General features: G+C 40.8%; 1 protein-coding gene across 3 annotated transcripts in view; it reads left to right on the top strand.

Moving 5' to 3' along the window:
- Kif16b (kinesin family member 16B) overlaps nucleotides 1-14910 on the top strand; it is a 290355-nt gene that overhangs the window by 153931 nt on the left and 121514 nt on the right. For all 3 annotated transcript variants that reach the window (XM_032904316.1, XM_032904314.1, XM_032904315.1), the window contains one exon: nucleotides 1529-1666. In XM_032904316.1, the coding sequence (XP_032760207.1) occupies nucleotides 1529-1666 (138 nt within the window). The remainder of the gene's footprint in view (nucleotides 1-1528; nucleotides 1667-14910) is intronic.

Below are 14910 nucleotides of genomic sequence, written 5' to 3'. Positions count from 1 at the left end.
CATATTGTTCACTGTATGTGTATCTGTAATTTTGACTACAACCCAATTGAATATCAAGGATGGTTAACCCAGTGAACAAAATTAAAGTATGACTTCTTTCTGCCACTTCATGTTCATTCTCTTCCCTGCTAGTAAAGTGGTTTAAATCACTGTACACCTGTCACTCTGTATTGCCATCGTGATTGATGGAAATGAGCCAGCAGACATGGATAAAGGATCCCAGGTCTTTCAAAAGGCAGGATTTAGAGAGTTCTCTACACAGAGCATGAGAGCACATGCCAGGCGTTTATCAGAAGGCATGGCTTCCTGGGTGTTCTCCAGTCTTCACAAGGCATACAGGTGGCTAGCAATCAGCCTGAGCAGACGGCAGCATTTAGTGTTCTGAGCATCCCTTAGACAGGTCTGTGGTGGAGAACGTGGTCTGAGTTGGTGTCAACGTGTAGAGGGGCACAGTGGTGATTGGGGGAAGAATTACACCATTTCAAGGTAAGTTTAGAGTTCCTGGTGAGGAACCTGCTTTTCTATCAAGTATATGCTAATGATCCACTTGTCACATGTTTCTGTGTACACTTAGTATTCCTAGAGATGGGGAGAGCCAAAATCAATTCCAGATGCCTCTAGACTCAAGTACTTTTAAATGTGTTTTGGCATCAAGCCCCTTGTTTGAATTATGCCTTTGGCTATGGGAGTAGCCATGTATGATGGCAGTTAGTAAGGACAATGGTCTTTGACCAGAGACATCCATTGTTGCAGTTCTACAGAGAATGTGAGAGCTACTCCTAAAGAAACTAGTTTATCTGAGAGGTGGTCATAGATGATCAGATGACCATCAGTGAGGTTTCAGAGTCTGCACAGGCTGTGGCAGTAGGCACCCCAGCGAAGCCTTTGGAAGCTCCTGGGATAGTTGTTTTTAACCTTCCTAATGCACTGACCTCTCATTATTTCTCATGTTGTGGTGAACCCAACCATAAATTTATTTTTGTTGCTACTTTATAACTAATTTTGCTACTATTATGAATAGCAATGTATTTGTGTTTTCCAAGGGTGTAGCAACCCACAGGTTGAGAACTACTGTCTTAGAACCTCCTTGGGGCCGTGCCATACCTCTGTTTTCTGTTTCTGGGAAGCATTATCTTAAGTGTGGAGGTGCTCATGGGTTATACGCCCACAGATGCTTTCGTTCTTGTGTCTCCCTGTGGCTGGTGCAAGTTTGTCAGTAGTGAGCAGAGGTTCTCTGTTAAATAAGCTAGTAACTGTGTTGTCCTTTGGGAAGAAGAAGCTGCCATGACAGCTGACGTTTTTAGAAGCAGAGAACCAGACTCTTTGAGGTGGTTGTCAGTGGTCCTTTGTCTCTGCCACTCGATGTTACAGACTGATAGATTAGAATTTTCTTACTAAAAAGGTATGTTACAGCACTTCTATGAAAAATAAAAGATGTGTTCAAAATGGAAATTCAACAAATAGGTGGGAATCATAATAGCATACACCAAAGTGGAGCCTAACTTTCTCCTTTGTTTTTCTCTCCTAGTCCTTCATGGCCTTGACTTGGAAAGTGAGCATTGTGTCTTTGAGAATGCTGGGGGAACCGTGACTCTGATACCCCTGAGTGGGTCCCAGTGCTCTGTGAATGGTGTTCAGATTGTGGATGCCACACAGCTAAATCAAGGTATCTGGTTCTGATTTTCAGAGGTCTTTGTGTGTATGGAGACAGCAAGCTGAAACTGGGAAGCATGTGCATTTTACTGATTAGGGACCCAGAGGGTAAAGGCTGTCTCTTCATTATGTCTCCTTTCCTGTCTTGCTGGAAGGCTGCTTTATAACGCCCACTGTCTGTTGAATTAAACATCACATATTTATGAATATTTACAATTGTTAGGAAGATTAAGCATTAGAGGATTTTTAAAGTTAAAGAGTACCCTTTACAAGTAAAAAATGTAATACGATAATTTCCTTTAATATTTTATTTGTAATGTTTATGTCCTTCTAATAAGTAGGTCCAATTATATGCAAAACAACTGCAGTACTATTAAAAAAAGTATAAAAATCAGTACAGAACTTAATTATAGAGCCATGTTAAAGTAACTATACATGTCAACCTGCCTTTTTTCTCTGAAACTAAGTTGCTAAGAGAAAAGAAGGTTTGGTTACTTGGCTTTGAGCCTCTGGTGGACTAAACTCTTTACCTTGTGGCCAGAAAACAAAAGGCAAGAGAGAAGTGCACCAGAACTCTGAAGACCTTTTAGGAGACTGCACCTCTTGCAGGTCCCAACTGCTGCAAACTCAGGAGACAACACTTAGCACATGGCCTCTGCGGGACATCTGGGGTTCAGATTGTGACAGGGTCCAATATTCTCTGAGTACATCAGTGTATATTCCCTCCACTAGGGAGGTTCTCCAAACATCTTCAGTACAGCTATTCAATTAGAAAACTGATGGTTAGCCTCAGACTCCATTCAAGTTTGGCCACCTGCCCTCATAGGTCAGCATTGAGTGTGCATGCATGGTCGGCCACATCTCTAGCCTTTTTAGTCTGGACCCCATCCTTGTTCTTTCCTGGACTCTTACAACACTGAAAAGAATGTGTCAGATATACTGCAGTATGTCTTAAATGTAGGCTTTCTCTGGTCTTTTTCATAATTACACTGATGTCATGCAGTTTGTTTGCAGGCAGTGCTGAGGTCAGACTTTGGGCACACTAGGCAAGGGCTCTCTCTCCCACTGAGTGACTTGGACTCTCTGTGTGATGCATTTCTGACAGTGCTGTACTTTTCTCCTCTTCCACCCCAGATTTCTATCTGTCTGCTGCTGATGCTGCTCACTTTGGTTCCCTGGTAAAGGTGGACCTTCCTTTCCTATGCCTTTTCTCTGTGAAGTTTCTTCCCCTGGCTTTGGTTTTAGATAAATGTGCTGGGAAGGTGCTCTGATTATCAATGTTCTATCCTTTGTCGTAGTTGATTCACTGATTCAGAAACTATTTTTTTAAATCTTGCTGAAAATTATTATTTTGTTGGTTGCAAAAAGATAATTTTCTTATCATTTCTTTTGCATTTGTCAATTGAATTTTGAGTGTGAGGAAAAGCTTTTTCTTCTTGATGTTTGTGCCTTTATACATTTACACGAGCAGAGTCACATAATTTAGCACTGTATTTAGTATCTGCTATTTGGCCGTTATTTATTTTGAACATTCAAATTGTTTCAGATTTGGCCAGTGTGAATTCCTTCAAGGTGGCTTCTAGGTCTTTTGGCTTGACATTGTTTTGCAAACATTGGCTTACTTTCTAAGCAAGATATTCTAAACTTACCTTGTATTTTCTTGGAACTGCTGAGTTCTTTAAAGAGTACTCTCCAATGTGAGCTCTACCTAGAGCCTAACATCTAACTCTGGGTGACCTTGCCTCTCTGCTGCCCAGGAAAGAAGGATTGCTAGTTTATTGAGCTTTCTGAAATTCTTTACATGGCTGTAATTATGTCTCTAACTCTTTTGTGGTTTGAATAATAAATGTTACTAATGTCTCACATGAATCTATTTATTTATTTACACACTTGCTTACTTGCCTATTCACTTCTCCTACCTAACTGGATAACTCAGTTTAAAGTATGCCTGTTTTGGGTAGTGGTCATATTAAGAACTAAACTTTAGATTTTCTTATCTCAGATGTGACTTTTGCTAAGAGAGCCATAGAAGTAAATTGACATTGAACGCTGATTACAGGACTTTTCTTCCCTGCAGTGTAAAATTATATATAAATTCTCCTGTAATAATTGTCATCTCTGAAGCTTACTTTGTCCATCTGCTAACCTAGGCTGAGCTTCTAGCTTCCCTAAAATCTTATATAGGCCTTATTTTCATCCTCTGAGACTTACTACTGAATTAGCTCACCCTTTTTCTTCTTTCCGAACTCTGGCTGGCTGGTTTGACTCAACCATTCTTTTTCAAACTCCTCTCTAAGGTGACTGACTCAGTCTGGCTTCTCTTTTGGCCTCTGACTGAATTGCTCTGCTTGGCCTCATACTAACTTTCACAATATTTTCTAATATTCTGGCTGCTTTTCATTTGCTGGCTCATTCTGTCTTCACCTGTGTGTAGCTTGTTTTCTCTCTGCAACCTGTTACTCTATAACTGTGCCAGTAACACTGCCTCCTCTCTCTCTGCATTGCTCTCTCTTATGTCACTTCTCCTCCCTGTCTTTTCTCCTGTGAGTTGGGTTAATCCTATCTCTGAGTCATTCTGTCAAATCTTTCTCTAATTCATCACTTTGTCCCACAATTAGAAGTCATTCTAAAACATGGGTGCTTCCTTCTATAAACTAACTTTATCTTCATTGTTTGAGATTAAAGCCGTGTAGTCAGGGTTTGTCTGTATTCCAGCCAGAAGGCTTAAAGGTGTGCTAAGGCTGAACCACACCACAACTAGAAACAGGTTTTACAGTAAATAGCTCAGTCTTGGGATTCTCAGTAAGATCAAATACCCTGCAACACTGTGAAGTGTCCTTAATTCTTAATTCTTAATTTATCGTGGTACCATGATGTTCAGATCTGGTGGGCTTGAGTTCTTCTGGCATTCTGCTGAGCGGCTTGAACTAGAGTGTTGTCCTTAGAGTAGAAATGCCATTAGTAAGTGCCAGTGCAGGGGAGTGGTAGATGGAAGATCAAGGCATTGCATCAGAGGAAGAAGGTGACAACTTTTTTCACTGTGCCTTTCTTTCTTTAGCATATATCCTATGTATCTTATCGAACATAAAACAGCTTCAGTCCTTCGTAATTAAGGATTAAAATTATCTCCTGTGGCTCATTTGATGTTTGAGAATTGTTAAAGTGACAACTGGAACCTGTTTTTAAAATACAAAGTGATGTGATAAATTGGAGTTGTGTTGAGTGTGTGCAGTGAGAATAAAAAGAAGTGCAGAGGACTGATACGTTCCTCCCTCCAGATCATCCTCACTGCCGGAGAGGAAGGAGGCCAAATTCAGCATTTGTATGAGGATCATAAGCTAACTCAATAAAGGCTTAATTTTTAAAAATCCTATAGTAAAGAGTAAACCAAAAATGGATTTCATTAAAAACACAATAAGTGGGGAGCAGGACTAAATAAAACACTATTTTTGTACTAGAGCCTGTCTTGGCTTTGCCCATGAGGCAGCTTTTTAAAAGCAGTTCTGTAGAGCCCTTCTGCATGTCCTGCTTAGGTAAGTTTTGCAAAGGCAAGTGCTTTGAATTAACTCTTGGCAACCAAGCTTCTTGGAGATGGGTCTTGGAATAATGGACAGCTGCTGTATTAACGCAGAATATTTGAAAAACAATTGTAGCAGACCATTCATTATCCCTTATTATTACTCACGCTTTCACCCTCTCAAGCCTTGACTTGTATATGCTGTTAAATCGCTGTGGCTTCCCAAGCTAGGCATAGGTTCTATCCATAACCCCGAAGACCAAGAAGTGCAGGCACTTTGGTTTCCCACATCTGTTGTCCTAAGTTCAGTCTCTGGCTTACTGTAGTGGTTACTGGTTTTACCATTCTTCCTGGCCATTGTTTCTTAGTCCTCAGAATTGGCCTGTTATATAAACTATCAGTTGGATCCATGAAGGATATAACAGAAGAAATAGTTTTGTAACTGTTCCTTGCTTTTAGAAGGAAAAGGTTTTAGGACAGAAAACACAGATGAGTGTCAACCCACATCCCAGTGACATCTGTCCACATTGCTCTCCCTTGCCTGAACCTTAGGCTCATCCTGTGCCACTCAGGGCGCCCTCCCTTATCCACCATCAGTTTCCAGCTTGTTGCTGATATTTGGCATTCAGCTGTCTCTTCATTGGTAAATTACTTCCATTTGGAAATGTGCTAGGTTATGCCATTAAAAAAGCACAAGTAGTAATTACAACTTCCTTATCTAAATCACTTAACACATGCGAATATCAGCTAATAGATTTGTTTAAATTTAGCAGGTTGTTGCCATTAGGGGCAGGAGTGTTCTCTTCCTTTCTTCTTTTCAATTTGTGTCAGTAAACTGTCTTTTCTCATATAGCATATCCCCCTAATACACACACACACACACACACACACACACACACACACACACACACACAAATAGGAAAGGTTTTTAATCAGTTAGCATTGTCATTAACATGAAGAATGTTTGCTAGAACTGTGAACACGAGCTGGGTATTATCTAATACGTGGTATAAGATACCTTTCCCTTCATCTTCGTATATAAACATACTCTTCTCTTAATGTGTACCTAGAGCTCAGGTCCCCTGAACTCCAAAAACTGGATTAATGAAAAGAAGAAATTACAAATGTGACCATGATGTCTTATTCATAGACCTCAGCTTTTCTTAGTCTAAGTCTCTAAGTCCTCGCCTGGCCGCCATATATCTACTTAGTAAGAAATGGCACAATAATCAAGCGTGTTGTAATTCAGGAAGTATTTCAGCATTGCCTTGGAACTTCTAGGAACTAGTCATTGTTATTTGAATTATTATTTTTTTGCTGTACTATATATTTTAAAACCGGTCACTGTTAAATTAATTTTTACATTCATATCAGTGGACATTTTTGGTCTTGCTGGTCTGTCAGATCCCTTGAACATTCATCTCTCATTTTAGAAGTGCTATAGAAACTGCATCTTGGAAATTCACACTTAGGTGCATTTGATGTGATATGCTCGAGTGCCAAAATATATTTGCATCTATTCAAGTACCCTGAAAGAGGAACAGGTGATTGTCTGCAGAGTGGAGCTGAGGAGCCTTTGATAAAATTTTCATCTGCTGGAGGGCTGCTGTGGTTTGTTCAGTGACAAATTAAAGAGGACTTTTAGTGGAACTGAAAAGGAAAATAGGTTTTTGGGGGTTGAGCCACAGGATCCAGCTAAGGCAAAGGACCTCTATATGATACAAAGTGTCTAAGAGACCAGTGTCTGTTCCCTGTGGACTCCCCTGTACTGACCTGAGTACTCTTCAGATGCCTTCCTTGTGTTAGAGACCTGAAAACTGGGCACATGTCTTATATATGTGCCAGTTCAACAGATTTTTGGATGTCAAAGCCTGAGTTATCTTTAAGGAGAGAATGATTTTCCAAGCGTGTGTCAGAGCAGTGCCATCAGCATTACCTAGGAGCTTACTAGATCCACACATTCCTAACCCTCTGCTGTAAAAGATGTGGGGACGAGGCCCCAGTGATGGGGTCTTTATGTCAGAAGTAACCGTGATGCATGCTTCTATGTGAGAACAGCTGACTAAACTTGTTATGCTGAAATCAGAGCTTGGCACCCTGGACGTTGGTAGAAAAGTAACTGTTTACCTGGCTCTACTTTCTCTCCTGCTCACCCACATCTAATTTTTAGTCTCTCTGATCCTTTCAACGTCTTCAGCTTCACATTGCCTAAGATGGCTTCACCCCGGGTCTTGTCAGGGACTTCATGGTTACCAGCTGGGAATTTGCGGAGCTCTGAGTCCACAGATGTCTCTCTGTTGTTACAGTTGGAAAGTTTGCTGCTGCTGTTTGTGTAAAAACATTTCCCCCTGTCATGCACACTTCTCTTTCCTTTATGTCTCTAATCCCATAAAAATCAGATATTTCACTTTTTGTGTCACAGTCTTTTGATGCTGATTTCCTGTCTTTAGTTTGAGATTTCCTCTCTGTCTGTGACCTACTGTGAGGTCTTCCCACAAGGCTTTTGCTTGTTGTGATTCTTGGTGGCAATGTTTAATTTTTCTTTTCATGCTTTGTCTTTTGTTGAACTTTTAATTTTCTGATGGTTTTAAAGTCAAAATACTTGTTCAAACATGTTTATAATTGATAACTCAAAGTCTTTATCAACATCTTTGTTGTGTCAGAAGTACCTTGAATTAATCGTCTTACTTGCTCACTGGCATCTTCCTGGTTTTTCCTGTGTTAACAATGATGGTTTGAGTCTGGAAACTTCTGAGCATTTCCTTACGGGACAGTAAGTTTCATTCTAATTCTCACATGTTCCCTCATTGGCTTCCTGCCTAAGCGAGAAGAGCCTCAGCTGTACAGACTGTGCTGTAGCCCCCATCTGACTCAGTGTCAAAGCCTGCATTGCTAGTCCACATAGCAGTGACTCTGCCACCACTGGCTGGCCAGGTCCCTGAGCAGATCTCTGCCCTTGGCTAATCTCTAGGCTGAACAAGCTACTGAGGCCTGGGGCTTTGTGTGCACATGTGGTGCTGAATCTTGGAATTCCTACTGTGTCCCAAATACTTTAGTTTTTTTTTTTTTTTCCTTTGTTCCTCCTGTTTCCTCCAAATGGAAATTGGAGCTTTCTTGATTCCACTCTTTCGTTTTTTGGTTTTTTTTTTTTAAAGATTTATTTTATGTATGAATACAGTGTTACTGTCTTCAGACACACCAAAAGTGGTCATCAGATCTCTTACAGATGATTGTGAACTATCATGTGGTTTCTGGGAATTGAACTCAGGACCTCTGGAAGAGAGAGGTCAATGCTCTTAACTGCAGAGCCATCTCTCCAGCTCCTCCACTCTTTCTTCTACATTGAGTATCTATATCTATCTATATCCAGGGCAAAGAGTCTAAAGGCTACCAAGAGGGTAAATACAGCCAAGGGAGCCTGCTTCACTGTCCTGGGTCCAATAACCAGAGACCTTTTGCTGTTTCCACTTGCAACCAGGGACCTTCTGGCTTATTTTCCAGACTAAAGCAGAGGGTTTCTCCTGGAGTTCTTACTTCATACCAGTAAGCATATCTGAGTTTCCTCCTAGTCTGAGCCAAGAATACAAAAGTGGTCATTGTCAGTTTGGTTGCACTTTGACATCCAAAGCCACTCTAATCTCCATAGCAGTGTTAAACGCTTTGAAGCACTGCTGATGTTAACGATAGGCCTGTATTTTAAGCACTCTTTTTAGTGTTCGTTTTGTATTGAAATCAGCTAAGGTTCTAGAATGAGTGACTGTTAGTTGACAGATTTTAGAACCTTCCCTGGTGCCTTGGTACCTTGAGCTAAGTCTGTCAACTACGCACCAATTTTGTAACTTGCAACTCGCTATACTGCCTTTATGGCAGCCCTTCCATCAGTTGTAGACATAGTGGTCATTCTCAGGATACTCCAGCAGCTACACAGAACTCCTCATTCATGGCAAGGCGTCTGTGACATGCAACTCCAGTTGTGGAAAATAGCACCATAAGACAGGCAAGCCTTGATGAGCTCGAGATAGCCCAGCAGTCCTTCTTCAGCAATTTTGTATTGATCTTGAATTATTCCATGCCCAATGCACATTTTCTTTGGGAAGGACCAACCTGTCCCATATAGGAAACACTGTTTCCCCCATGACATTTTAAAAATAAAAATATTAGCCTATCTCACTCATGCACACTTCTAGGATTTTATGGGGAAGAGTGACTGGTACATCTTGAAGATTTAAAAGCTCTTCACTCAGTTCATACACAGTTCATCAAATAATCCTTGGTGGATATTTGACTGGGAATGTCAATAGCAAAGACTGAAAATCAATTTCCTTTCTTGTCCAGAGACCCAAAATCTAAGCTTTCAATTTTAATTTTACTGTGAAAAAACTGAAGGGTAAAGTGATTTATCGAAAGCAGGACGTTATGCCTCCCCTCCGTATTTGGAATGTGTCAAGGCCTGTGTGGCTTTCTGGTAAAGTGTCATATACATTTGTTACAATCACAAAAACTAGTGGCCTGATGGCTGCTCTGGTCATGACATCTGCTGCAGTGTGACATTGATACTCAGTGCCTATCTGTCATGCCCAAGCTAGTCAAGTCACTCTCAAGTCTTGTCTGAATTTGTTTTTAGAATCTACTTAAAATTGTCCGTCCCCTTTAACTGTCTTTCTCATCTCACTTCCCAACGCCATTTTTGAGACAGAATTACTGTAATCCCTGTGCCTAAAGTAATAACCATTATTAAGAGTGTAAAGTCCTAGGACATGCAACTTAATCTGCTCTTATGTATTGGTACATGTTATTGAAGATTAGATTCTATCATGATCCCAAAATGGTGCTAACATTGACATTCATTTCAATGTGAGATTTTTAAGCTATTTTAAATCTTTAAATCACAGAGAAAGTACTTATAAGCAGTTTCTTCCTCCTATAATCAGACAACAAAACCAGAATGTCCCAGCCCTTTGTTACCCAGACTTCTTGCCCAGCGACCTTTCAGGGCAGTATATGGTACTCTATGAGTCTGGATTCTTTGCCCATCACAACTCAAATGAAACCTCTTCCACCAAGTATCCTTTAGGAATGCAGCCTCTATGTGTGTTAGGTGGGATGGGGGTGGGAGCAGTTTTTAAATGATCTAAAATGTAAAATCAGGAGCCCTGAAGCAGGATCCTGGTTTTATTGTCTCAAGCCCCTCAGCTCCTGTTATCTTGCACTGTGCATCTTGGGACCACAAATGTTTCATGTGTTTGTATCAGCTATAACTCAAAATAGGGTCTGTTATACAGTTGCCTTTAAAATATTCATATGACAGCATTTAATAGAAAAATAAGTTCATTTATTTGTGTCATAGCAGAATTAGAAAAATCTCATTAAAATGTAAGGAGGGGTAATTACTTGTCATATTAACTGTTGTCCCTATCTTCCCTAGGAATCACTGGAAACACACATATGCTTATTTTTTCAGCTTACTTGAAATTCTAAAATGAGAAAGTCTCCTATGAAACCAGCTCTCATTCACAGAGATTTAAATGAAGGAAGCTCTCTACCTTTTTTAAACAAAAGGCTTTGTCTCCCTTTTGAAAATGTCATTTTCTTTTCCATTCCCTTTTAAGACTGTCTGGGATTTGTCTGTCTTTGGATATTTAACAGGCTCTGAAGTAATCTCAGAGAAGCCATCATATATTTCAGGGAGGTTTAGACATGCTCTCAAAATTACAAATTAAGTGTATCACAGAAAGTCCATCTGCTGCGATTAATCACATTAACCTCAAGCAAGGAGTCATTGACAGTTAAAAAGAACTTAAGGTCGTGAAGGAACGTTAGGAATTTTCCTGTTGATGAGTAGATGAGAACACTGAATTTCAAAGAAGTTTTTCCATTACTCCTTGGTCCCACGCAGACATTGTTTGTGTCAGAGGGAGTATAGGGTGTGTGTGTATTGGGAGTGGGGTGGAAATGTGTGTGAAGGCCAGAGGTCAGTGTCTGGTATCTTCCTCAAATCTTATCTGCCTTATTATTTGAGACAAGCTCTCTCAGTGAATCTGGAGATTAGTGATTTGGCCCCAGTCTACTTTCCTCCATGCCTTCCCCACTGCTAGGGACACAAGGGAAGCACCAGGCTTGGATGTTTACACAGGTTCTGGTGATCAAAGCTCAGATCCTCCTGCCTGCACAGCAGTCATTTTGCACATTGAGCTATATTCCCAACCATCATCTGAAAGTTACATCGATGGCCAGTCTCATGTCTGTGCGTCCACCCATCATTCCACGCTTTGCTATACCTGGCTTATTGCCTTCTTAGTGTATTCATGAGTTTCCTTTTAATAAGTCAAAACTATGTCATTGAACCCATTTCACCTTTTGTTTATTAACATGCTGTATGTCTGATCTAGGTCCAGAGGGCAACCAATGAGATTTCCAAGTTCCTGTGTCCTGGAACAGAAAGGGATACACAGACAGTGGTGAATGGCGACTGTGTAGACAGAGGCAGTTTTGGAGATGGAGGAGGGCACAGCTAGAGAAGCAGAGTAGATCACAGGCTCCACAGGTGGTCAAGATCCTTCTTAGGTCATTGACTCTCTCAGGCACCCCTGCCTGCCCTGAGCTCTGTTTTTGGCACACATGGCCCTGGTTGGGCACAGGAGGTTCCAGACAGTCTGCCACTGGGATTCATGTTAATCTCCATGCCTCTTTTTCTAGCCTGACTTTCCTGCCACAGAAGTCTGTAAGACCCTGTGTGTACTTGGTAAATATGTATCCTTATGTCTCCCTGTCTCCCCAGATCTTCCTTTCTTGCTTTGACCTCCACTCCTACACCTTTCCTTTAAACAGCACCCACTGGTAATTTCTAGTATCCATTTTAGCCTCTCTTGAAGCATTCTGCACTGGTGATTCCCCCTTAGCTCCTACTTTCTTATTATTGTTTTAAGAGTTCAGTCTCCCTTGCCTTGCCTTGCCCTGTCTTGCCTTGCCCTGCCCTGCCCTCTGTTACCTTCTCTACGTATGTGTGTGCATGCCTGTGTGTGTGTATACACATGGAAAGACATTAGGTGCACGCAAATATATAATATCTATATTCTATCTATCTATCTATCTATCTATCTATCTATCTATCTATCTACCTACCTACACCTATCTACCTACCTATCTATCTATCTATCTATCTATCTATCTATCTATCTACCTACACCTATCTATCTATCTATCTATCTATCTATCTATCTATCTACCTACCTACCTACCTACCTACACCTATCTATCTATCTATCTATCTATCTATCTATCTATCTATCTATCTATCTATCATATTTGTTAAAAGCTAGTTTCCCTCCAGGTCTCTCCTCTCCTCCCCTTCCTTTCCCTCCTCATCTATTTGTTTCCTTCCTCTTTACTTGAGTGGCATTTTCCCATCAGTGGCTTGATTTAGTAGAGAAAACACTAAGATAGTATGATGGTTTGAAAGAAAATGGTCCCCACAGGTCCATAGGAAGTTGCACTTTGGGAGGTATGGCCTTGTTAGAGGAAGTTTGTCACTCGGGGGGCAGGCTTCAAGATAGGTAGGTAGGTAGATAGGAAGGTAGGTAGGTATGTTGGTAGGTAGGTAGGTAGGTAGGTAGGTAGATAGATAGATAGATAGATAGATAGATAGATGGAATATAGATATTGCATATTCATGTGCATAGTATCTTTCCACACACACACACACACACACACACACATAGATGGTGTGTGTTCTCATACATTTCTATAAGCATAAACATATATGTACATATCATAAGGAAGCCTCAGGCCTTCTAGATCATCAGACTCTGTGTTTTTAATTTGCTAAAGATGTTTTAACGTCATTGTTCTAAAGCTAACTGAACTCATGGTCTATTCTACCACATTACTATGGTTCTTTTCCAAGTGCTATGAGCCTATGTGGCTAGCATTCTAACTGGTTAGTCAGTCTACATGCTAGAGCCTTCTTCCTCAGCCTCCTTGCCTGGATGTGCCCTTCATTGAATTCTATTGCTTCTATCTCCTAAATGGCTTCCAGATTCTTTACTCTTCTCCTACATCGCCTCTCCCAGTCCTGAAGTGCCTTCCTCTAGACTCCTGAAGCTCATCTCTATTGCCTCCTAACGTTTTTGCCATTCTTCTGTCAGCTGCAAAAGTTATCTTTCTGAATAGTGCTTTTCTCCCACATCTGTGTAAGACAGATGGCTTTCCCACTCTCTTCTGAAGGACTGAGGGGCCCTTTCCCTCCTAAGCTTTATCTTGTACAGTGACGTCCCTTATTCCCTCTGTCATATCCACATGCCTGTTTGCCAGTCTCTAGCTATCTTCTCTTCTCTCTTTTCCTGCTGAATGACAAAAAAAAGGTGTACTTGACTACTTCTAGGTATGATGGAGGAGAAAGTTTATTGTAGATATTAGGGAGAGCATAGCTAGAGGCAGAAACATCATAGAGAGTGCAGAGTGAACACAGCTCTGAGCCTGGCCATGTGAGGAGAGTGAGGACAGGAGAGGGGAGAACCAAGAGACCAAGATCTGGGTGTACCCAAAATGTCTGGATTATATAGGGAAGAGCCTCTGTGGGAAGGGCAGCCCAGTCCCTGGGCTGTAGAATTCAGCCGACGTGGCAGGGTTTGCCAGCCCTATAACAGGTAGGGACTGAGCAATGCTGGGAGAATCTCGAGGTCAGCTCTGCTTTGCTATGTTAAAAAGGCTCCTTGTTATCCCTTTGTCCTTGGAGACCTAATCTCCACTACAGAACCTTTATATATGTTTCTCAAAACTCATCTCTAGCACTTCTTTTTAATTGATTAAAGTTTTGATACTGGGCATCAAATCTATGGCCTGGTGCCTGACAGCCAAGCCCTCTACCAATATACTATGTCCCCATGCCATTAAAGTTTGTCCTTATCAGTCCTCTCCTCGAGGACCTCTTTCCTTTGTTCAGCTTGGTTCTTTTCCTTTGTGGGAAGCTTTTCACTCCTTTACCCTCTCTGTTTACGGGTTATGCTCTGAAAGGCAAGGCATATGTTTACTCTTTCCAGTTCTGTGTCCCTAGTGTTTATCATGATGACTAGCATACAGGAAATGTCCATTTGTGTATTTGCTGGCTACACAAATTAACAGAACTATCATATAAGCATGGCACATATTTTTGATTCAGTATTTCTTGAATGAAAGTGAGTCGTAGAAGGAGGCTGTTAATGGGGTCCGTTGTATAGGCCAGGCTCTTGACACACATCTAAATGGAAATAATGAATTGTCATGGATAGTTTTGCTCTCGTTCATAAGTCCTGAAAGTGCTTTTAACTGCATGCAAATAACATAGGTAGCTGGATTATTTTTGGTGACTTAATGTGAGTTGAAATGTGTCTCTGAGATACTATTCTATTTTTCCATTAGCATATTTTAACAATTTTCAACTTGCTTCTCTAGGCATTTGATTAACAGAAGGAAAAAAGGAGTTGGATTAGGTGTAATTAACACCTGGAATTTGATGGCCTTTTTAATCTCTAATGTAACTTAAGCATATTAAATGTACATACTTCCTAGACATGACTGCTTAGAGTATGACTTTCTATAAGAGACAAAGCTCTGAGACTTGGTAGTAAAAGGATGGAAAACACCTTTCTTAATTACAGTAGTGGTAGAGACTCAGGTGTCAGTTTCTATGAGGAGGACAGATCGTTAGTGAGGAAAATACCTACTGCCTTTGTGAGTCTCCTAAAACTGTCTTCTCTTCATGT

The sequence above is a fragment of the Rattus rattus genome, chromosome 5 (genome assembly GCF_011064425.1).
Source record: "Rattus rattus isolate New Zealand chromosome 5, Rrattus_CSIRO_v1, whole genome shotgun sequence".
NCBI classification, from domain to species: Eukaryota; Metazoa; Chordata; class Mammalia; order Rodentia; family Muridae; genus Rattus; species Rattus rattus.
This window is presented reverse-complemented; position numbering and strand designations above follow the sequence as displayed.